This window comes from Lactuca serriola, chromosome 3, assembly GCF_051521515.1.
Source record: "Lactuca serriola cultivar US96UC23 chromosome 3, Lser_US96UC23_V15, whole genome shotgun sequence".
Lineage (NCBI taxonomy): Eukaryota > Viridiplantae > Streptophyta > Magnoliopsida > Asterales > Asteraceae > Lactuca > Lactuca serriola.
In genome coordinates, this window is record NC_136410.1 from 39,466,405 (window position 1) to 39,489,945 (window position 23,541).

At 34.9% G+C, this 23,541-nt stretch overlaps 3 protein-coding genes across 13 annotated transcripts; all 3 read right to left on the reverse strand.

Moving 5' to 3' along the window:
- Nucleotides 1-47: 47 nt before the first annotated feature.
- LOC145091975 (uncharacterized) lies at nucleotides 48-5,419 on the reverse strand. 11 transcript variants are annotated; one of them, XR_013702389.1, is made up of 8 exons: nucleotides 4,969-5,418; nucleotides 4,786-4,861; nucleotides 4,448-4,518; nucleotides 4,155-4,353; nucleotides 3,670-3,723; nucleotides 2,215-2,849; nucleotides 513-772; nucleotides 48-356 (listed from the first exon to the last, which is right to left on the reverse strand). XR_013702389.1 is itself a non-coding variant. In XM_079029830.1 (8 exons), exons 1-4 carry the CDS (start codon nucleotides 5,177-5,179, stop codon nucleotides 3,694-3,696), a joined length of 345 nt encoding a protein of 114 aa, XP_078885956.1. In that variant the 5' UTR covers nucleotides 5,180-5,402; the 3' UTR covers nucleotides 48-356; nucleotides 513-772; nucleotides 2,215-2,296; nucleotides 2,535-2,849; nucleotides 3,670-3,693. The 11 variants fall into 11 exon arrangements, 2 of the variants coding, with proteins under 2 accessions (XP_078885956.1, XP_078885955.1); XM_079029830.1 differs by lacking the exon at nucleotides 4,786-4,861 and having other exon boundaries at nucleotides 2,215-2,296; nucleotides 2,535-2,849; nucleotides 4,321-4,353; nucleotides 4,969-5,402; XR_013702394.1 differs by having other exon boundaries at nucleotides 2,215-2,694; nucleotides 4,155-4,518; nucleotides 4,969-5,419.
- A 1,121-nt stretch (nucleotides 5,420-6,540) lies between these two features.
- On the reverse strand, nucleotides 6,541-8,614 carry LOC145091976 (pentatricopeptide repeat-containing protein At5g13770, chloroplastic-like). The gene has a single exon (XM_079029831.1). It carries the CDS (start codon nucleotides 8,535-8,537, stop codon nucleotides 6,678-6,680), a length of 1,860 nt encoding a protein of 619 aa, XP_078885957.1. The 5' UTR covers nucleotides 8,538-8,614; the 3' UTR covers nucleotides 6,541-6,677.
- A 3,718-nt stretch (nucleotides 8,615-12,332) lies between these two features.
- Nucleotides 12,333-13,723, reverse strand: LOC145091978 (Protein prenylyltransferase superfamily protein). The gene has a single exon (XM_079029832.1). It carries the CDS (start codon nucleotides 13,580-13,582, stop codon nucleotides 12,596-12,598), a length of 987 nt encoding a protein of 328 aa, XP_078885958.1. The 5' UTR covers nucleotides 13,583-13,723; the 3' UTR covers nucleotides 12,333-12,595.
- Between the last annotated feature and the right edge of the window lie 9,818 nt (nucleotides 13,724-23,541).

A 23,541-nucleotide genomic window follows, 5' to 3' on the forward strand; every position in this document is an offset into this window, starting at 1 on the left:
TTAATTAATCAAAAATAATGAGTAATAACCGATTACCATAACATATATACCTCTAGACTCAAACACTTGTCATTCGTTACTTTGTCTTTATAACCTAAGTAAATACATCCAAAATAACAAGAATGTTTACAATAAAAATCATATATGATGATGGAAGCCTCAAATATTTGAGAGCTAGTCTGGATCGCAAACATTACAAAAGCAACGCAAGGTTAAGATTTGGCAGTGACCACCACCCGGAGCACCCTCAGCCTTGCATATGATATCACAATTTCTGCTGTAGAAACATAACCCTTTGTAGGTTTTGCTCGAATATCTGCATGATTTTGTCTCCACTCCCATACTTGAACTCATCTCTGCCATATTTAGTAAATACACATAATTAACCAACATAGTATTGGAACTTTGCTGTTTTTGAATCCTTTTGAAAAAAAAACAAGTGATGGTTTACCACAAAAATATTAAATAAAACAACCATTCAATAACTATGTGTGAGAGAGAGAGAGAGAGACCTGAAATTATGAGCATTGCCAGTAAAGAGAGGTAGGCTAGATTACAATGTACAGATCGCTCCATCCCAATTGAACAAGGTTGGGATATATCATGTAATTAAGCCTTAGAGGCAAATGAGAATTTCTTCATGGAAAACGGCTAACTCTGCATTATGTAACTACTCCAAACCATGCATGCATATAGAATGATAGGCTTCACGTAGTAAACATTTACTAACTTCCTCTATTTTCTTACTGAATCTTGGCTTCCAATAAATCATCTGTCAATGTTCATCGACAATAAAATGACTAAATTAAAGAATAACCCCAACATGCTTATATATTAATTAATTACTATATTAGTGTCTGTTAACTAACTAAAATTTATTTTAAATGTGTGTCGGTGTGTGTCTAGACTTTAATATAACACTTTTATATATATATATATATATATATATATATATATATATATATATATATATATATATATATATATATATATATATATATATATATATATAGTACGTACTTGATTAATGTGAACGAAATAGATTTCAATCTAATACTAGTATCTATTAATATTATATGAGAAATTAAAGATCCTTCTGCTTTTATTCTTATAAATCATCCTATCTAATTAAACGATGACATGTGTTATATTAGTATATTAAAATATCATTAAATAAACATTAAATGTTACATATGTTCATGTCACTATTTCATTGGGTAGGAAGATGTTTAGGATCAAAAAGTATGAAGATATTTAATTTTTCCTATTATATTCTAGTGAATCACATATTTTTATGAAGAAACGAAGAAAATGGTAAAAACGGAGTTTAAATTGTTTTGATGACAATGAAAAATAAAAGTAGAAAATCAAATTTTGTTTCTGAATTTTATTTAATGCATGAAATTGTATATACGTTTGAATGTTTAAAAATAGAAATTTAGAATGCATAAATTCATAATTTTTAACTTATCGAGTATTGACAATTAGGGGTGTGCAAAAAAAACCGAAATCAAACCAAAAACCAAAAACCAAAACCGAAAAAACCAATCCATTTAAAAAACCGATGGTTTGATTTTTGTTTTTATAAAAAATGATTTTATAGGTTCAGTTTGGTTTTTCTACATCTAGAAACCGAAAAAAACCGAACCGAACCAAAATACAAAAAATGATGTCGATTTATATATAAGTATCACACCTTTAATAAAATAATTCATAAAATAATAAAAACTAATATTCTATGGTGTAGGTGAAACGCATATGTAATAGGAGATATTAGAGAGTTAAAAGTCTAAAAATATTCAAATCATATACATCTCGCATTGATTCTAAGATTCAAAAGTGAAGATTTTTTGGTACTATAAAAATGAAGGAAAATAATTAATCCAACAATCTTACAATAATTATTTGTAAATGAAAATGCACATACAAAAATAGGCATCATCTTTTTTTATTTCACAATAATTTCCATTTTGTTTAATTGGATGAGACATATTGCATATTTGTATTGGAGTATATTAAATAAATATGAGCTTTTAAAATTTAACTAGATGTGAATCATGCGAACCCGTTGGTGACGAGTCATTTTATTTTTTCTTCTTTCAGGTTGTATATCTAATTCGAAGTGAAAAAAAGCAAAGTTAATTAGGATTCATTAAGAAATTTATAAATTTTTTTGAAATGAAAAAAAACTAAAAAAATTCATATACGACATACCTCTTTACTACTACGTCCATGAAGGACTACTGCAGGAAATCGGGTGAAGAAGTCGCCGACTTTTGTCATTCTGTCTTAATGACTTCAAATTAAAAGGGCAAATTGCAAGGAATATCAATTGACTACTCTTTTTATCAATATAGGCAATGTACTTATATTTTATACCCATAATAGCAATGTACTTTATTTTTTACTCATGGGTAAAAAAGAACGTACATTGGTAAAAAGAGTGAAGTACACTGGTAATTCCTGCAATTTCATTTTTCAAACCACCAAATAGATTATAGAATAATAAAAAACCAAGGATTTTAGAAAATTACAAGAGTGAAAATCATGTCCCATCAGTAGGCAATGCATCCATAAAAGAATTATAGGAAGACTCCAAATGAAAATGCAGTTGCCTGGACTGCTGTTCAGTCAACTCATCAGCCGCCCCCATTTTCGCCAACCTCCCAATCCACTCCTTCATCTTGACCTTCCCTTCAAAATCCGGGGGGAAAATCGACAATTTGTTCAACGACCCCGACAAATCAGAAAGCAAAGGAAAAACTTGATCAACAGCCACCATATTCAACTTAAAAGAATCCATCACCGTGATAAAATTCTGCACACATTCCGCCACAAAATAACAGAATCTGTAGTTAGAAATTTCACACGTCATATTCTCTCAGGATTGGCTTACTTACACAGCAAGAAAACAGTTCACAGGTGATTATTATTATTGATATTGATTTATGATTTATTTCTCTTCGCATACATATTGATAATTACAGCTATAAGTAGATGATATATCTCTATTATATTTATAGGGATATTAAAGGAGCAAATTTGCTCGTTGATGCATCCGGGGTAGTGAAGGTAGCAGACTTTGGATTAGCAAAACATGTGAGTTGAAAAATAATTTCTATTATATATTTATCAATTATCAATATTATATTAATTAATAATAAAGGAAAGGAAAAAAGTGTTCTATGTGTATCCTGCAGACAGTTTGGCTTATTTACTCTAAAAAAAACAAAACAGAAAAACAACATTAACAATCAAAATAAAAGAGTAAATGTAATTTAAATAAAAAAAGTAACATTAATTCATATTAGGGACAATTCTGTCATTTTATTTTGTACAATACAATAGATCGATACACGAAGAAAGATTAGAAGTATAAAGATGAGAAAATATTTTATTTATCATGTTCCATATACTCGCATGTACAAAAGTATCCATATCATTTCATAGAAAAATAAAATTATGAATAAGTTGAGATAAAATAATCCACAACACTCTACATAAGATATCGACATACCATCTCTAGGCATATTTATCTCAATGGAAGTTGAAGCAAAAGACACTTTGCATGGATAATTAATTCCTTATGCGACAAACATCAGACCAAAACAAATGAAAAAAATGACATTAACCCGATTAAAAAATATATAAATATATTGTGTTGCTTACACAAAAGTATCATTTGATGTCTTTTCAAAGCTTCAATTTCTTCTCATTCGTTTCCTATAACCATTCAAACTAATTTGTTAGATTCACGGATAAGACAATCTATAACAAACCTGATTAATACTAAAAAGCACACGACTTTTATTTTTTTAAAAAAAAACTAAAGTGCATTGTCGTTTTTGGTAAAAAAAAAATATTGTGATAGCCAAAAAAAAGATTATGAGCTACGTTTTTTTACTATGACAAAAATACAAACCAAAAAAACAAAGTGAAAGCCAAAACAGTGCAAAAAAAAAAAAACTTTAAATGACCAAGGGCATAATGTTCAACAAATGGCCTGTGTTACCATATAATTAGTATAATCACATAGTCAAATTTCCTTCCTACATTCATCGCTGTTTTTAATTGAAAATTATAATTGGTAATTGAAAAATGGAAATCCGAGTCGTAGGTGTAGAAGGAAAAAAATTCCAAAAATATATTATAACCTTCTATTTTGGACCAAAATACCCTCCTTTTGTTACTTTTCTTATATTAAATCCCACTTGAAATTTGACATTTTTTTAATTAGATTCATGATGTTGTTGAAGGAATTAACTTACTATGTGTTATTGTTAGTGAGATTAATTAATTTTGGAAGAAAAGAAAACACACCGTAGGGATCATGTCTTCGCTATATCCACCAGTCTATGAACATTCATAAAATCAAGAAAAGATTAACAAAGAATTCGAATTGAGATACGATTATAACGAATATGGAAGTGGTTTAGTGTTTACTTACAACAACAACGTTTACGAGGGAAGTTTTTCCTGTGTTGCGTTCTGGAGCCCTATCAAAGAGAGCTCCATTTCCTGCTTGAAGAAGAGGTTGTAAAATATGATATCAAGATCAGCTCATGCAGGGTTAATTCATAAACAGATCGACGAAATTTTCAATTCAAGGATGAAGTTCATAGAGAAATACGAAACCCTAACAGGAAAAAGACGAAGGCAAACAAACAAAATTTCCATTATTAATTCGAATTTCCGGTTGAGTGAAGAAGAAGATAATTCAAAGGAAAAACGAAAAGAGGATGCGATTTATTCAAGCAGATCGATCACTCTCTTTTACTCTCTGACCTTCGAAATTATTTGGTTTCTTTTGGGGATAACTTTCCTTCTGTTTTCTTCCTTCTCTCTCTTCTACATTAAATTTCTAACAACAGAAAAGCGTAATCAATGGTGAATTAAATTGTTGATTGCCACAAAAACACAATAATTGATTGGGATTGGGATTGGGATTTCTTGAATTTAGAAGGTCACCTGAGATTAAGCAACTCAGCTTCGTGGTGTAAATCTTAAATAGACGTTCAAACTTTAGTAGGAGTGGAGTTGAGTCGGCGATGATTGACGGCACCGTCGTATACGACGGACGATTGGTGGGTGGTGGTTGATTTATCGACATTTTTGGTTCATAGATGCACGTTTGCCGGTGCAAATTGTTTTCACAAACAAATTTCATCATCGCCTTCATCTTTGTAAATAACAATCAAAATCGGAACCCATGAAAGCAATTATCTACCGTTGGTGTAAGCGGAGGTGAAGTAGCAGAGCCAAAAAGAAAGGAGAGCAGGGTAGGTGGTGGAGAAGATAAAGCTGACCTAATTTTGAAGGCGGTCTGAATAAAAAAATATAACCTTTTAAAACAAATTCGTCTGTGGCCAAAGTAGGAAAGGAAAGAAAAAATATGGCGGAAATGAGAAACGCGAAACTTTCATGTTCATCGTGTTTTTAAGGATTAATAGTATATAGAAATAGAATGACCAAGTCTAATAAAATATTAATTAAAAAACCGAAATATAAAACCAAAAAACAACGGAGTAGTTTTTCCAAAACAAAAAGTGAAAAAACCGAACTTTTTGGTTATAAAAGCGAACCAAATTGAACCATGCTAACGCAATCAAGTTTCCTTTATATTAAATTGTTTTTATGATTTAGGCTTTTGCCGCATAACATACACATAGCAATAGCATTGTGAATAATATGGATCACCCGTTTGGGACAAGATCATATCTTATGGCATCCAACGGTCGAACCCAAACACGGCCAACTTTCCTATATTTACGATATTTTCCTAACCTTTAACTTCTTTTACGAATTTGGTCAAAAACTATAATAATAGTCCAACTTTTTTCCTTTTAACCTAACGTTTAATTATTTTTATGGATTTAGTTCAGATTTTTTTTATTTGTTAAAATTTAAAAAAAAATTATAATTTTCTTCAGTTTTTTTACAACCTTTTTCTTTATACTTGCATTCTTTTACAATTTCTTTATATGTGTGTCTATTGATTTTACTTCCTTTTAATTTTATAAACAGATGGCTACTAATTTCAATAAGTTTCTGGTAGATGTGAAAAAATGAATTTAATAAGTAAATTTTCGGTCGTCAGTGAATATATATAGTTATAGGGTGAGGTTCAATAGAATAACCATAATTAACCAAGGAACCAATCTTTTTTCAACTTTTAGAACTTGTTTTTATCAAAAAAAACTAAAAATACAGAAATTTATAACTTTTTATCCTTTTCCAATTATATAAAATTCGATTTTTTTTTAACGTCAAATTCACAATGTGAATCTTTGAAAATTCACAACGTGAATCCGAAAAATATTTTTCACATTCACAATCTTAATATATGAATTTAAATATTTTTAGATTTTTTTTTCGATAAAAAATAAGCTCTAGAAATTGAAAAAAAAAATGATTCTTTGAAGAACCAATGATTATGGTTCTCTATTGAACTTTTCCCTATAGTTATATATGCATTTTTGTATTTGTTGAGGCAGCTACAAATTTTGTTACTCAAATTATATTTGAGGGTTTGGACGAAAATTGTTTTAATTACATTCAAACTAATAACATTTAAATTAAAGTTATAATAAAAAAAATTATTAATTTGTCCACTATCATATATGTTCATATCTATATAATGTAGGAGGACGAACACTTTGCTACATGTAGTTTCATCCTCATGGACCAAAGCTTTCTTCCAACCATTTCCCCTGAATTTGCACACCCGCATCCCGTAAAGCATGCAATGAAGATCGATAAAGCCTTGCATCTAACTTTGTACCTTCCATTTTCATATCCTGCAAAAGCTTCACAACTTCATCCACTCTGCTCATCTTCGAATACACCCCCACCATAATCCCACCCATTGCCCTATCAATCCCACCACCATTAAGCCTATACTCATTGTAATACTTGATACATGTCTCAAACTCCTTCGCCTTACTATACGCACTTATAACACTCGTATAACTCACTTTATCCGGCATAACTTTCCTTCTTTTCATCTCTTTCCATATCTTCTCTACTTGCCTTAAATTCAACACTTTCCCATGCATATCAAGGAGAGAATTGTAAATCCACACGTTTGGCTCGACACCTTTTTCTTTCATTTTAGCAACAAGTCTCATCGCGTCTCGGATCCTGTTGGTTTTCCCGTACATTGCAATCATGCTAGAGTATGCCACCACACATTTATCGAACCCCTTTTTGTCCATTTCCGAAAATACCCCTTCGGCTTTTTCATAGAAACCTATGCGACAGTATATGTTCAAGATTGAAGCGTAGGTCACTTGCCCTGGTTCGTGCCCCTCCGAGACTAAATCTTGATACACTTTAATGGCAGAATTTGGTCCTTTTTTCTTGGAGAACCCATTCACAATGGCACAAAAGATACAATCGGAAACTCTAAGGTTCATTTTTTTCATAGATGAAACGATGTCGAGAGTTTTTTCCATTGAATCGGGTAGTTCAATGTACATCAACACAAGTTTTAAGAACACCGAAGGGTCTCTTAACATCTTTTTGGCCTCGGCTTCCTGTAGAAGCTCTTCTGCTGTTTTCACTTCTTGAATGCTTACAAATGAAGAGATTAACGAGGAGTAAAAAGATGGGTCCTCTGGGAAACCCTTTTTCGTCATTTCTCTGAAGAAATCTAGAGCTTCGAAGGGTTTTCCTAATCGGCCTAAAGATTCGCATAACACTCTGTAAATTTGAGTGCAAAAAGATGTCTGTTCGATTTCACTGGATTCGAATTCTTTAAACAATGACAAGACGGTCTCGTTCTTTCCCATTTTAAGATAAGCTTCCATTGCATGGCTGTAACTTTCTGCATCTAATTTGATACTCGAAGATTTCATTATTTCGAAGACGTTAACAGCGCTACTGTACATATGAAGCTTGTTGTAGGCTTTCATGGCGGAATTAAAGCTTACGCCGGCAACTTCTTTCTCGGATTGCAGAATTTGAAGCAAATTATTTGCAAGTTTAAATCTTCTATTTCTAATGCAACTACTGACTAATCTGGAACAGTTTGAAGCATCTGGGTAGACATTAAATTTCCTAAAATCTTCAGAAATTGACCACACCAAATTCCAGTTGTTCAAACGCATTGAGTACCTGATGAGATGATGCAAAGTTGACCTTTGGGGTACAAAATCGGGATTTCTCTTAGCTTTCTGATAACATTCAAAACCCCGTTCTTCAGTTTTTGAATCCTTTAACAGATTGCGGATCAAGAGGTTAAGATCGTCCAAATCGGGTACAGAAGAATTTTGAGAATCCTGGAGTTTCAGGTCCAGTTCAAGCAGGGGGGAATCAGCGGAGTTATCTTCTAAGATGGGTGGTGGAAAATTGCTGCTGGAGGAATTGAGGATCAAGATTCTTGAGGAAGATGAAGAGAGAGGAAAGAGAAAGAGAAGAATTGGTGAGGTTTTTGAAGGATTGAAGTTGAGTTTTTTGGGGGTTTTGTTGATGCAGGCTAATCCGGAAGCCTGAAGAAGAGGTGGAAATAGCCATTGCTGTTGGAGGGGATAAGGCATGGAAATGAAATGGAAGGAGGAAGAAGAAGAAGAAAAAGAAAGGAGTGCGTGTTTATATATACCTTTACATTATCATCCTTGTTGGATTTTTCTTTAGTAATTTAACACTCACTAACAAAAAGTAGCTGGTTGGTTATGCACCACTGCCATGGACATCATCTCTTCTAAAAGGGTGTTTGCTTATCTATTTCAAAGCCAAAAATCCTTTTTATAAAAGTTATAAATTTTTTTTTTTTTTTAAGTTATAAAAAGTAGGATTTTGACTTTTCAAAAAGTTCTTTTTTCTTGTCTTACAAACTTCAAAAGTAGTTTTCAAAACTAATTTTGCCAAATATTTTGCTTTTTTTTTTCTTCTCTAAAAAAAAATTTTGACTGTAAAAAGCTAAGCCAAACACCCCCTAAATATACTAAAGATGTGTTTGACTTTTTAAATTATCAATTTGATAATTAAAATGTTTGCTTAAGCTAATATTTTAATTAGCTAAAGTTAACTTTATAAACTAAAAGATAAATTTTCAATTACAACGTCAAACACATTTTAATATATATTACAAACATGGTTGGATTTATTTAAAATCACTATGATATTTTTTTATAATTAATTAAATTACAAAATGGTCGATTTGGTTTGGCCAAATTTGCAATTTAGTTCAACCTAAAAAAAAGTTTGATAGATTGTGTATCCGTGGTTTCATTTCTTTCATATAGATCCCTTCACCGTTAAATCTAACTAGTTGGTAATTATATTTTTAATTTTATCCTCAAATCAAATCAATGAAAACTATAACTAAAGAGACCAAATAGCAAAAACTCGTACAAAGACCAAATTAATAAAAAGGGCTAACCTGATATATTTTCCTCCTACTGGTCGTTACCGATGAACCCCCACCCCCCAAATTTTCCAATCCCCACGACTCTTGTTTCTTTGCCTCGATCACCATCGGCAACAAAGAACTCAATGGACTAGGTACTATTACTCCTACCCCATTATCGCCATATCGTCCATCGCTACCGGCTCAAAGCCTTTGTGGTTTGTAATCATAGTACTAGCGAGTGCATTATGATTACTAGTAAATTCAATTTAATTTCGTAGATGTAACAGTTCCTCTTCTAACATGTTTTTTAGAGTCTTTTGCAAATATAACTTCATCAACTATTAGTGATCATATATTTCTTAAATGTTGTTACTAAATAAATATCTAGTTATATATTAAATATAAAATATTTTTAAGCAAAATGTTACTCTTGGTAAAAATTATCTAAATGGTTATATCTCTTGCTACCAAAATGTTTATAGTCTAATGGTATCAAGTGTTGCATCCATATTCAAGGTCGACGTTCAAATCTCGTTTGAGACGTATGTGGAATTAAGAGTAGCTTAGAAATATATTAGGTTTATCGGTTAAAAAAAGGGATATATACAGTAAAGTCTCAATATTTTTATCGATTTGACAAGAAAGTCCTAAACTTTATTTTTTTGACAGTAAAGTCCAAATTACTGGCAGTTTTTGACACTTTTACCCTTTTTCCCCGGTTAGCCGGTAATTAGGACTTTTTTGTCAACAAAATAAAGTTTAGGACTTTTTTGTCAAATCGTCAATTAGGACTTTACTGTCAAAAAAATAAATTTTAGGACTTTTTTGTCAAATCGTTCAAAATATTGGGACTTTAGTGAATATATAATTTTTTTTGTTAGAAATTTAATGGTATGATACTTTTTAAGCATAAGAGTTATTGAAACCTTCTCTAATCAACTAGATCCTATTGAAATCCTTTACGTTTGCTTCTTGTTAAATCGTTTTTTTAATCTCAACGAACCGACATTGAAAAAATTTGAGATAATCAAGAAAGAAAGAAAGAACCAGGGTTGTGTTGGCTTTTTGCAGTTTCAAAAATAGAGAAATTAGAAACCTAAAAAAACGAAATTGCCCTAGCTTTATACAAACACAAACAACACATGCCTCGTCAAAAGGGTGTGAATGTGGAGAAGGGAAAGAAGGGCAATTTCGTTTTTTTCGGTTTCTTATTTCTCCATTTTTGAGACTGCAAAAAGCCAACACAACCCTGGTTCTTTCTTTCTTTCTTGATTATCTCAATTTTTTTCAATGTCGGTTTGTTAAGATTAAAAAACGATTTAACAAGAAGCAAACGTAAAGGATTTCAATAAGATCTAGCTGATTAGAGAATGTTTCAATAACTCTTATGCTTAAAGAGTATCATACCATTAAATTTCTAACAAAAAAAATTATATATTCACTAAAGTCCCAATATTTTGAACGATTTGACAAAAAAGTTCTAAAGTTTATTTTTTTGACAGTAAAGTCCTAATTGACGATTTGACAAGAAAGTCCTAAACTTTATTTTGTTGACAAAAAAGTCCTAATTACCGGCTAACCGGGGAAAAAGGGTAAAAATGTCAAAAACTGCCGGTAATTTGGACTTTACTGTCAAAAAAATAAAGTTTAGGACTTTCTTGTCAAATCGATGAAAATATTGGGACTTTAATGTATATATCCCTTAAAAAAACTATATATCTAGCTATTTCTTTTCGAAATTCCGAAGATTCATTAGGATTGAATGCCAAATTCTAAATGGTGGAGAACTTATTGAGACGTTGCCACAACAATATACATTCATCTTTAGTCTTTGCACTTTCTTACGTTCCACTATTGGTTTGCGCTTCAAATCCCTTGGTAGCATATTTCATCCAAGTATGCATTGTCAATGATAATTTTTTAGCTTAAATAAAAAAAAATCAGGTCCTGAACAAAAAGGTTAGAATCCACGATTGGTCATATACCATTATAAACCCAAGTTTTGTGTTCTTCGTGTATAGGAGGAGCTTGGTTTATTTACCTTTGTCTGCCTTATCGGACTAGTTATGTTGTGTTCTACAATATATCTCACCATAAGGCCTTATGTGCAACAAGTGACCATGACTCATGTGTTGAGATTTTATATCAGATTAGTCTTCAAAATGTGTCATGAGCTAGATTTGTCGGCCTCTCTCAAGTTTGACCTTATTTGCAGTTTTTAGGTAAATTTCTTTCTATAAATAGTTTTCCTATGAATTATTGTAACCTAAGCCAAATAGAAAGGTGTAATTCAACAATATCAATAAAACCTCTCTCAAGTTTGACCTTATTTGCAGTTTTTAGGTAAATTTCTTTCTATAAATAGTTTTCCTATGAATTATTGTAACCTAAGCCAAATAGAAAGGTGTAATTCAACAATATCAATAAAATCCTCTCTCGTTTGCCCTTGGAAATAGTTAGATTTCATAAATCTAGTGAAATCGTGTTCTTTTATTTTTCTACGCGTTCTATACTTGTGGTGTGCTTGTGTTTTAATATTTGCATTATTTTTCATTGATATAGCGAGTAATTACAAAAAAATCACATGACAATTCTTTTTTTTGTGATTTACAATGACCTTGCTTTTCTTTTGTTAGAAGAACGACAGATCAATAGATCCATCACTTGTAACCAATGAACTCTTCCTCATAAATATTAATTAATTACTTAGGAGTTCAATTTCTTCCAACAAACGATGGGTACCTAAATCATGCTCTTTATCAAGTGAATGAACATATCCAAGATCCCACCATAACATTTTCAAGATTAAAAAAAATAAGGGCCAGAATTTTCCATCTAATTTTTAACTAACTGAAAGCTTTCATCTCAAGAAGCAGTGAAAGTGAACACGAGAGGAAGCTTAGCTAGATATATGTAATATATATAGACAGAAGATGCCCAAATGTCCCAAAACTAAAGATTCACTTTTGGAATTCAAAAATATTGTAAACATTAGTTGTTTCTTATTCGAACAGATACTTGAAACAATCAAATTGAAACAACTTATACATCAACCATAAAAAATCAAATTGAAACAACTTATACATCAACCATAAAAGGGCACCATAAAGTTCATACTGAAACCATCAAAAACCGTATTATCATGTTTATTTTGCAGTAAATCAATAACATACCGCCTGCTAAATTGGTTAGGATCAAAGCATATCGTCTCTCTGTTTCAAACTCTTGGAAAATACCCATGAATCAATTCTGGTCATCAGTCCCAAAAAGCTTCATTCTTGACAATGGTGATCGAATGTATCCTTCCACCTCAAATTTCTTGGGTGAAAGCTCACGATACTTGGCAAACTGAACTTTAGCTTCATCGTTCTTGTCCATCAAACTATATATCATTCCTTTACAAAAGTATGGTCGAAAATCATTTGGGTCTTCACTAAGAAGCTCATCATAGCTCCTCAATGCTTCCTCAATGTTTTTCTGCAAAAACTGAACTTGAGCTATGATCAAGCGTACATCTCTTGCTTCTTTCTCCTTATTTTCCTCCTCTGCAATCTCCAAAGCTTTTTCTAATCTCTTGATCACTGCATCACCCTCTCCACAACTGTCCATCAATAATGCGTTCTCAAATAATGCTTCGAAAGAAAGTGGATTTTGGGTCAAAATTTCTTCCAATGCAGCTCGAGCAGGTTCCACCTCGCCCATTTCATTCAACAATCTCGCCATCAGGAATTTCCAGTCGATGTTTTCGGGTTGGGCAGAAACGAGCTTTTTCAAGATTTTTAAGCTCTCTTCATCCTCCCCTGCTTCTAATTTCTGTTCGAGTAAAGTTTTCATGGCGGAAATCGCTTCGGAGTTCGACTCCAGAAACTCCGGTAAAAGGTTTTCTTGACTTTCTTCAGGTGTTGCGGGTTCTGTTGTTACGACACTCTGGGTACTGGGTTCGGCCATGGCGGGGTATTGTTGAAATTTAGAGATAACGACAGCGGCAGTGGCGGAGAATACGATGGCGCGAGCGGCGAGCTTGAGGCTTTGTATGAAGGGGTTATTTGTGGGTTTAGTGGCATCGGAAGCGGCGGCGGAGGCCTTGATTTTAACTGCGGATTGTCTAAATTGTTTTGATAGGGGAAAAGAGGGGTTTGAGTTGATAAGGTTTAAACTGGATGGATTAAAAAATGGATTTTTTCGGTGATGGAACGATGATTGTAATCTAGTTGAGAGAGCAGACTCCATTGTTGCAGCTTGGAGCTTTTTCCGTGACTTCTAGGGTTTTGATAAGGGTTTGGATTGAGAGAGAAGACGGGAAAATGGAAATTTGACCAGAAAGCAAAACGTATAGTCAAAACCAAGATACAATTATCTCCCCTTGTTTCGATTTAAATTAGCGGAGATGGTACCCAACCACTTATAACTTTTTCCGGAAAAGTTAACAAACCTTAAATGATTTTTTTGGAAAAATCTTACAAAAATTTAATCATTGTTGTTATTATTATTATTATTATTACAAGGTATAAGACCCATGACCCATGTACTGGGTTAATTTGAAAAAATTAAATATAAAAGTTTAAATGTTTAAAAAATTTATATTTATAAGAAAATAAGAAAAATAATGAATTATTTAAATTGATTTTTTTTATCTTTTAAATTTAAATAAATAAACAAAATAAACTAATAAGTTTTAATTTAGGAATTTTGAAATAAGAATGTAAGTCTATTAATGAAATTTATATTTATTTATTAATACATTTATTGTAATTATTGCATTAAATTATTCTATGAAATTTATTAAAATAGAAAACCTCATAAAATGACATGTAGAAAAGAAATTAATTCAAAATAGCCACAAAATGACATTTGGCAAATTGAATGAAAGTGTGACATGTGGCAAAAAAAACTTTCATTGATTAAAGTAGATTATTGTTATTATTATTATTATTATTATTATTATTATTATTATTATTATTATTATTCTTTTACATCAGTGATTTATCAAGGGAAAAAAAAGTAAAGAAGATATTAGGTGAAGGGTAGGGGTCAGCATCCGACTTTTGGACTAGACCGATTTTTAGACCAGACCGATATTATGGATGGTGAATCAGACCGGGTGAGACTTATTGGGTCCACGTCCAAGTCTGGTTTTTCTATTTCTTGGACACGGTTAGACCGATACAACTTTACATGCTTACAATACAAGGCGTTAAAACACACTTTTGGGTTTAATACAACCCGTAAAAATAAATATGCTGTTAGGTTTGATACGTTACAACTCATTAAAATGAATATGTCTTTGAGTTTGATACGGACCAACTCGTAAAAATACATATGTTTCTGTTTCTTGTACCCGTTTGATCGGTCAAACTTTGATTGTTTATATCATTTGTTTGAACATTGAATCAAATAAGTTCATGAGTTTATCATATTTCATGCATAACTAATCTAACTTTATCTATAATATTATAACTTGTAAAATTAATTTTCCAAACAAAATCACCTAACTTATAAATTAAGCTCACCAAATCTAACATTGACATCTTCTCTATATCATTGTCGTCTAAATCTAACATGTTTAAAGGTTTTGTGAACTCTACATAAACACAAAATGAAAATGGTGTTAGTATTTAATAGAAAGTAATAACTGAAAAGCTAAAATCTTTTAGTTTTGATATCCCAACTTTGAAGGATTGTAACTCATTGAATATAACACCAAAAATTACAAAATTATAGTCTAAATTCATTTACAAACTTTGAATTACATGTTGGAAAAAATCGCATGTCAATCTGACTTGAAAACGACTGAGATATGTTTGTTTAAAAAATTTCATAGAATACAAAATTTAAATTTCTTGCTGAAAAGCTGAAATATTACAACTTTGATATTCAAACTTTGAAAGATTGTAACTCATTGAATATAATACCAAAAACAACAAAATTATAGTCTAAATTTGTTTAGAAACTCTAAATTACATGTTGGAAAAACACGCATGTCAATCCGACATGAAACGACTGAGATATGTTTGTTTAAAAAATTTCATATAATACAAAATTTAAATTTTTTGCTGAAAAACTGAAATATTACAGCTTTGATATCCAAACTTTGAAATATTGTAACTCATTGAATATAACACCAAAAACAACAAAAATATAGTCTAAATTACACAATGGAAAAAATCGCATGTCAATCCGACTTAAAATAAATACGATATGCTTGTTTAAAGAATTTCACATAATACAAAAGTTTAAATTTCTTGTTGAAAAGTTGAAATATTTCAAGAATTGTAATTCATTGAATATAACACCAAAAACACCAAAATTATATTTTAAAATCATCTACAAACTCTAAACTATGCGTTGGAAAAAACATATATCAATCCGACTTAAAACGAATGAGATATTGTTGTTGGATTAGGTGTCTAAGTCCATAACTATAATTGGTATGTACTTGACCCGAGAGTAACATGATCCATTTCGGGTTGCATATCACAAGGACAATTTGAGGATGAATATTTGACCCCAAATGTGAACCATTTGAGGCATCACATTTGGGGTGTTATGTTCTTAAAGGCCAAAACCACAAGCTACAACAAAGAGGTAATTCTATAACTTACTTTTATGTTGTTTATGTCAATTGTAGGCTAGTTGTAGGCTTAATTCTTTGGACACAATATTGCATGTATATTTACAAAAAACATAGATCCAAAGCATTTAGGGTTGTATGTGCACCATAGGATGTTGTAGTATATTAAAATCCAACAATTGTAACTTTCAAGTTTTGGGTAAGTTTCTCTTTTAGTTTTTAATGCTAATTTGTTATCAATTTGGTTCGTTGCTAGTACGCGAGGTGTACTCTATGAGTACGCTAAGTGTACTAGCCTTCCGATGGTTGCAGATTCCACCCATGTATGCGGGGGGTACGTAGAGTATGCATGGCATACGTAGAGCTGGGATAAACCCTAATTGTTAGGGTTTGTGCCATATTTAAACGACTTAAACTTATCTCTTGGGAATTTTAGACCAACCTCCACCTCCCCTTTCCCTGAAATCGAAACCCTATAGTGATTTGGTGAGTTTTGAGCTTGAAAGAGTGTTTGTTGGTGGTTTGTGAAGGAGAAGAGGACAAGGAACACTTGGAGGAGTGGCTTGAGCTTGTATATCTAGGGTTAGCTTCTCATTTTCAAGCTTTTTGAGGTAAAAATCTCACACCTTGATGATCATGTATGTTAGATCTAGATTATCGTGTATTTTGTGTACTTTTACATCTTGTGTGTTAAAGGTGAGCTTTTGATCTACTCCAGAAGCAATAGATGCTAGATCTTAGCTCCATTCGGTCCCTATGTTCATAAAAATGTCAACTTTATAGAGTATTTTGATCCATGCATGTATTAAGACCTTTGTTGAGCTCTTTTTGAGCTCTTGAGTCCCATTGAGCCATGTATGTATGTATGTAAAGTTGCCAACTTTACTATAACAGCCCAAAAACTTAGGTAAAAAATTTCATTTAATAATTAGAAATAACATCCATATTGTTTTCCAAAAATTCCATTACATAACACATTGTTCAAAAGATCAGGGTATACAAAACAACTAGGGCGGAATACTGAAGAGTGCATGTTGTGTTATCAAGTCGGGCCCTTGCCTTTAAAACCAGAAGTACCTGAAACACCCAACAAAACTGTAAGCACACACTTAGTGAGTTTTCCAAAATACACAAATCACATAATCATATAATACCATGTACATATACACATAAAACTGCCATGGACTCCCTCCATGGTCTCAACCAGGGTGTCATGGGCTACCCCATGGTCTTATACCCAAGTGTCATGAGCTCCCCCTCATGGTCTTACCAGGAGTCATGGGCTCCCCCTCATGGTCTTCACGTAAATCAATACACACCAAATAATAGACCATTGCATAATCAATTATAGAGATTTCACATCAAGTAATGAGTCGGCATTGGTGCCTTTGACCCATTAGTATAGTGAGAAGACTCACATCAATCTGATAAACACAAAAATTGCTCGACTACTAGCCCAAAATCTCACACTGAATAAATATTGATGAGATTAAAACAACTTTTAATATATGAAGATCGATTAGATCTTGAACAAGTATATGAATATGAAACAGCAAGAACACAATATTAATAACAAGGCAGAACGCAATAATAAGAACAAACAGCTTTGAATCAAACGTGTCGAATGATTAAATAAAATCCTTAGAAGAGCTTGATTAAGAACATCAACTGTAAAGGATTGGAAGATTACAAGAGAGCAATATCGTAAGACTCTGGAATGCTAAAACTGAAATCTTGAATCTTAACCTAATATGCATGCAAGCGATAACTTATATACTATACATAAAAGGCTCTCGGTTGGACAGGCCCAAACCGGAGAATACAAGGCTAATCTACGAGCCCAAAAGACGCAATACAAAACAGAACTACAGCCCAACAATCTCCCCCTTTGCGTCAATTTGGAGCGAGACCTTCACTTCTTACTTGGGCCGGCAGCTGAAGCTGGTACCTTCTTCTTTACGGTACTAAACAGACACTTGGTTATGGAAAGGATGGTCTGTCTAAACCGGATGTACCAATTGATCATATCTTCAAAGTACTTGATGTCATCAGCCGAATTGTCCTTACACCGCTTGACGATTGATAAGACGTGTTCCAAGCAGGTAGTGGTGTAGAGGTGCTTGTCAGCTAACGCGAACAGACATTTCTGTCCTTCGGCTCTGGTGAACATCACAGAGTTTCGCCTCGAATCTATCTTGCCCATTTTCATCGTGTTTAGATCACTGGCCGATCCCACAGGCTTGACTTTCGGTTTCTTCTTAAACACTGTGGCAACCTCCTGATCCATTAGGGCCACCTCCATGATATAGCATGCCAGCATCCTTTTGACATGGTCTAAGATGGGACCATATTCGGCTTCGTTTGTCAGCAAGATGTTGTACAAGACTATCCAATCATGAGGGTTCAGATTGGGCAGATCCGCCAGAGAGATCATGTGAGCAGTTCTTGCAGATCATCGGATAAGCTTGAACTTGACGTTTGTGAATCTCCCCACGGCAAACGGCTTCATCACCCGAACACTGACAATCTTCTGGGCGCTCCATGTAAGGTATTGAGGGCGAGCGGCCTCCAGGTAGAAGTCAATGAGCTCCCTGTCAAGCTCATCGTTCGGATGCGGGACTTCGAAAATGTTGGAGAAGGCGTGGAAGATGAACGCCTTTCGAGTCAGCGGCATATCAAATTGCGAATCGACTGAGTTGATGCAGTCGAACGATATCACCGGCTCGAGCCATAGTATGCTTGGAGTCTCTATGGCCTCTTTTATCAGACGATCCCTGGTCCAGGCAGGGAAGAGCAGCTTTCGGCTCTCAAGGAGATCGTTGGCTTCTTTTTGTTTACGTTCGGCTTCTTCAGCTTCACGTGCCACACGACTGACATCGTCATCAGTATTGCGACTGTTCTTTCTCTTTAACATGTCCGCAATAGTCTCCTTGTCTTCATCTTCATCTTCATCTTCATCTCCTCCCTCTGCAATGTTTTTGCCCTTGTCCTTCACACCCGAACCCGAGGCATGACCAGTAGGGGGTGGTTCGGTTGTGTGAGTTGCTTTTGAGGAAGGAGGTGGTTTCGATCCTTTCTTCTCATCTCCCCCTTGTTTCGGAATGGACACGAAACTGGGTAGGCCTTCAATTTTACTCAAGAGGTCCATGGCCGGAGAGAGTTTCTCAGCGAGGGTACGCCTCACTGAGTGATTGAGGATGGGATCGTGTGCTTCCAGGATGTTGGATAGAGCGGCGTGGACATCCGAAACACACGTCTTGATGATTTCCCTCTCGGATCGAAGAGCCTCCAATTGTTGTTCGGAGTGGGAAAGTTGGGTGCTCTTGACCTTGAGGGCAGTAGTCTTACTCGCCAGGACGTCCATCAGGGAATTTTCAGCCGCAAGATCCTCTTGTAGCTTTGCCAAGCGGGCATCGATGGAGGCACGGAGTGCCGAGTTGTCGTCGCTAAGGTTTTGTCTGAGGGTAGCGAACGAGGATAACTCCGTCTTTACAAACTAGGCCAATTGATTAACAAGTGGTTCCAGATTTGTTTTGGTGGCTTCGGCGCTTTCCTGCATAGACTGCAGCAGGATTGTAGCGTCATGGAATAGTTTATCGACTTTTTCGGTCGCCGCCTCACAAGCTCGGGTGGAGGCGTCTATCACAACAGTTGCTGAGGCCACTGAGTCATGTTGGGCCCTAGAGAAGGCATCAACTATCCTCTGAAGGGCAGCTTCAGATAAGGATGACTGCTGGTTGGAAGAGGAGGCGAGAAGTTGATCAACCTTCTCATTCAGCTCGCGGAGATGCTTCTTTGTGACAGGAGCATCATCCTCCTCATCACTCTGAACTTGAAACGGACTATAGTAGACCGAATCAAAGTTCAGGTGATCACCACCAAGGTATTGATCATCGCCATCGGAGGCGTCTTCTGGAGATTGAGGTGGTGGTGAAGCTGGGGGTGTTATGGTTTTGGTGGGTTCAGGTTGAGTGGGTGGGGGGTTAGTTTCGGGTGGTGGTGGTGTATGGGTTTCGGTTTGTGGTGGTTCGGTTACAGGTGGGGTTTCGGTAACAGGTGGTGTTTCGGTTGATGTGGTGAATATGGGTGGTGGTATAGGGAATGAGGTTGGTGGTATAGTAGGGTTTATGGTGGGAATGGAAATAGGAATTGTGGGTGGAGGGGAAGGAACTGGGGATTGGTGAAGTTCCATCTCCGGGGTCGGGGACCGAGGGGGTGTGTTGCCTCTTTGTGGAGATTCGTCTCCTTGTGATCCCTCAGAGTCCGAACTCCCACCTTCGGATTCACTGGAGGTTGAGGGAAGGACGAGCTTTCGCTTTGGTTGGGTCTTCCTCCTTTTGTACCGTCGTTTGAATTTCTATCCTTTGAACTTCCGCCGCGTCAGCAACTTTTTGTCTTTTCCCCTTTTTAATCAGCTGTATTCAATTTAGGACCCACGTGGCTTATTTTTAGCCATAACTTCATTAGTAATCCCTCAGTAAAAAAAAACCAGCCTGTAAAATAATTAGTAACGGAATTTTGAAAATCTTGGATTTTCGTGCAAAGAGTGTAAAAGATAAAGAAATAAAGCAACTGTTGTTAGGATAATCTGTGATGTCAATTATGACACGAAACTGATGATCCCGGGCACGAATCTCTTCCTTCAAGATCAAGAGAGACCTCAAAGTGTTAGTGTGGAATCCCGTTGAATTACGATCAAACATTTATTAATAAATGTTGAAAGGCTTCTTTTAATAAGGCTTATTAAGGGTGGTTTTGCTTTGATTCAACAACTCAATTCTTGATATAAGAACGAATGTGAACAAAGTACTTGTGAGACCGGTGTAGTCTGTTGAACAAGTAGGTTAGAATGAATTTTGTAGTGGCTTGGATTAATGTGAAATCTCAGATAAAAATTTAAAACTGGATCCCTTGGGAAGAAATGTTATGGTGTGTAACAATTTCATTGGAATCACTCAAAAAAAATTTAGATTTCATGAAGGTACATTCGTTAATTCATTGGTGAAAACTTGATCAAGTTAATTGGTCACCGTCAATTCGTTGGTGTTGAGTTTTGGGTTTCACTCAGCTCGTAGTGGCACGATGCTAAGATCATAAACACAGATGTTGTGTAACCATAAACCTCAGTGGTAGTTGCTGAGAGTCTCAAGGGTTACAGTGATGATGCGAATGTTATGGAGAAGTATAATGGGGATGGTGAAAGAAGACATAGTACCTCTGCTGCGAACATAAGGACCAAGCAGGAGACTCTGAACTCATGTGAGAAAAGAGTGAGGTAGCTCATGATTAGAATAAATGAGTTAGCCTTATTGGGAAGACAAGGTTTGTGTATACCAGGTCATGAAGGCTATTATTCAAAATCTTATGAGACTTGGGATACATACAACAGCATGCTTCTAGGGACACTTAAGGAAGTCATCAAATATATCCCCATAAACGAATGAGCACACAAAAAAAATTAAAATATTTTTTGAGTTTTTGAAATTTGAGAAAGAAAAAAAAATTTAAAGTAAAAAAAAATAAGACATAAAAAAAATTATTAAAAGAGTTAAAAGAAAAGAAGAGAGAAAAAAAAATACGATAAAAAAAAAACTTTGCAAAAAATGTAAAAACCGAACCCGAGCGTTCGGTTGGTTTCGGTTGATGAAAATTTTGAAAAACCGAACCCGAACCTTCGGTTGGTTTCGGTTCTGAAAAATTTTGAGAAACCGAACCCGAACCTACGGTTGGTTTCGGTTCTGAAAAATTTTGAGAAACCGAACCCGAACCTTCGGTTGGTTTCGGTTCTGAAAAATTTTGAGAAACCGAACCCGAACCTTCTGGAGGTTTCGGTTTTGGAAAAATTTTTAAGAAACCAAGAAGTTTAGATATGCAATAAAAAAAAACTTTTTACATAAAGAAAAACAAATTTTGCACCAGAAATATACAACAAGGAGAAACTACCTTTGAAGTAATGAGCGAGTGAAATGGCTGAACCGAACCCGAACGTTCGGTTGGATTCGCTTCTTACGTTTGAGATCGAGAGGTAGTGTGAGGAACTGACTCTGATTCCATCATACCTAGCCCTTGCAAAATTTTATTGAATGATGCTTCTGGAAGAGCTTTGGTGAAGACGTCAGCCAGTTGATCAGTGGTTCTTACGAAGTGAACTTCGACATTTCCATCTTCCACATGATCTTTGATGAAGTGATACCTCAGTGCTATGTGTTTGGTTTTAGAGTGTTGCACCGGGTTATGACAGATCCTAATTGCACTTTCAGAGTCACAATATAGAGGGATCTTCTTCATATTGAGTCCATAGTCTCGAAGTTGACTCTGGATCCAAATCACTTGTGATGTGCAGGATGCAGCGGCAATGTATTCCGCTTCAACAGTAGACAGCGACACACATGTTTGTTTCTTGGATTGCCAGCTGACCAACTTCCCATCAAGAAATTGACAGCCACCAGTTGTGCTTTTGCGGTCGAGTCCACATCCTCCAAGGTCAGCATCAGAATAGGCTTGAACGAAGAAGCCAGAGTTGGATGGATACCATAGACCTAAGGAGGCGGTTCGCTTGAGATAGCGTAGGATGTTCTTCACTGCCAGCATGTGAGGTTCGCGTGGGTTTGCCTGAAATCGAGCACAATAACATACAGAAAACATGATATCAGGCCTGCTAGCAGTTAGATACATCAGTGAGCCTATCATTTGACAATAGAGCGTGATGTCGACAGCCGGTTTATCCAGTGAAGGGGTAAGTTTGGTGCCGAAGGCCATAGGGACTTTGACTTTTGAGTCTCCCATCATGCCAAACTTTTCTAGGAGAGTCTTTGTGTAAGCTTCCTGATTGATAAAGATGCCTTCGGGTCCCTGTCTTATATTTAAACCAAGGAAAAAATTAATAGGACCCATTGAGCTCATTTCAAACTTAGTCTCCATCAACTTTCTGAATTCAGCTGTTAAGCTGGGATTCGTAGAGCCAAAGATGATGTCATCGACATAAATTTGAACTATCATAAGGTGGTTACCTTCCTTTTTGCGAAAGAAGGTTGGGTCAACCGAACCTTGTTTGAATTTGGACATCTTTAAAAATTTTGTAAGCGTTTCATATCAGGCTCTCGGAGCTTGTTTGAGGCCGTACACAGCTTTATCCAGAATGTAGCAATGATTTGGATACTTTTCGTTCACGAACCCAGGAGGTTGCTCCACATACACAGTTTCTTCAAGTTCTCCATTGAGAAATGCGCACTTGACATCCATTTGGAAGACCTCAAAGTTTTTGTGAGCAGCATAGGCCAGAAATATTCTGACCGATTCTAGCCTAGCTACTGGAGCGAACGTCTCTTCGTAATCTATCCCTTCCTCCTGACAGTATCCTTTGACAACCAGACGAGCCTTGTTCCTTATGACATTACCTTCCTTGTCCATTTTGTTTCTAAAAACCCATTTGAGACCAACAACTGAAGCATCCGGAGGAGTTGGAATGAGGCGCCAGACTTTGTTCCTCTCAAACTCGTTTAGTTCGTCTTGCATCGCTTGAACCCAATCAGAGTGATCGAGGGCAGTGTTCACTGTCTTCGGTTCAACTTTTGATACAAATGAGTTAAACATACAAAACTCAACTTTTGAGAATAAG

What these genes read in the sequence shown, in the direction of transcription:
- LOC145091978 (XM_079029832.1), bottom strand. Translation starts at nt 13,582, where the DNA reads ATGGAGTCTGCTCTCTCAACTAGATTACAATCATCGTTCCATCACCGA.
- LOC145091976 (XM_079029831.1), bottom strand. Translation starts at nt 8,537, where the DNA reads ATGCCTTATCCCCTCCAACAGCAATGGCTATTTCCACCTCTTCTTCAG.
- LOC145091975 (XM_079029829.1), bottom strand. Translation starts at nt 5,179, where the DNA reads ATGAAGGCGATGATGAAATTTGTTTGTGAAAACAATTTGCACCGGCAA. An exon ending in CCCTCGTAAACGTTGTTGTT is followed by an intron (nt 4,354 to 4,447) that starts GTAAGTAAACAC and finishes GAATGTTCATAG; the next exon opens with ACTGGTGGATATAGCGAAGA. An exon ending in GCGAAGACATGATCCCTACG is followed by an intron (nt 3,724 to 4,320) that starts GTGTGTTTTCTT and finishes GAATGGTTATAG; the next exon opens with GAAACGAATGAGAAGAAATT.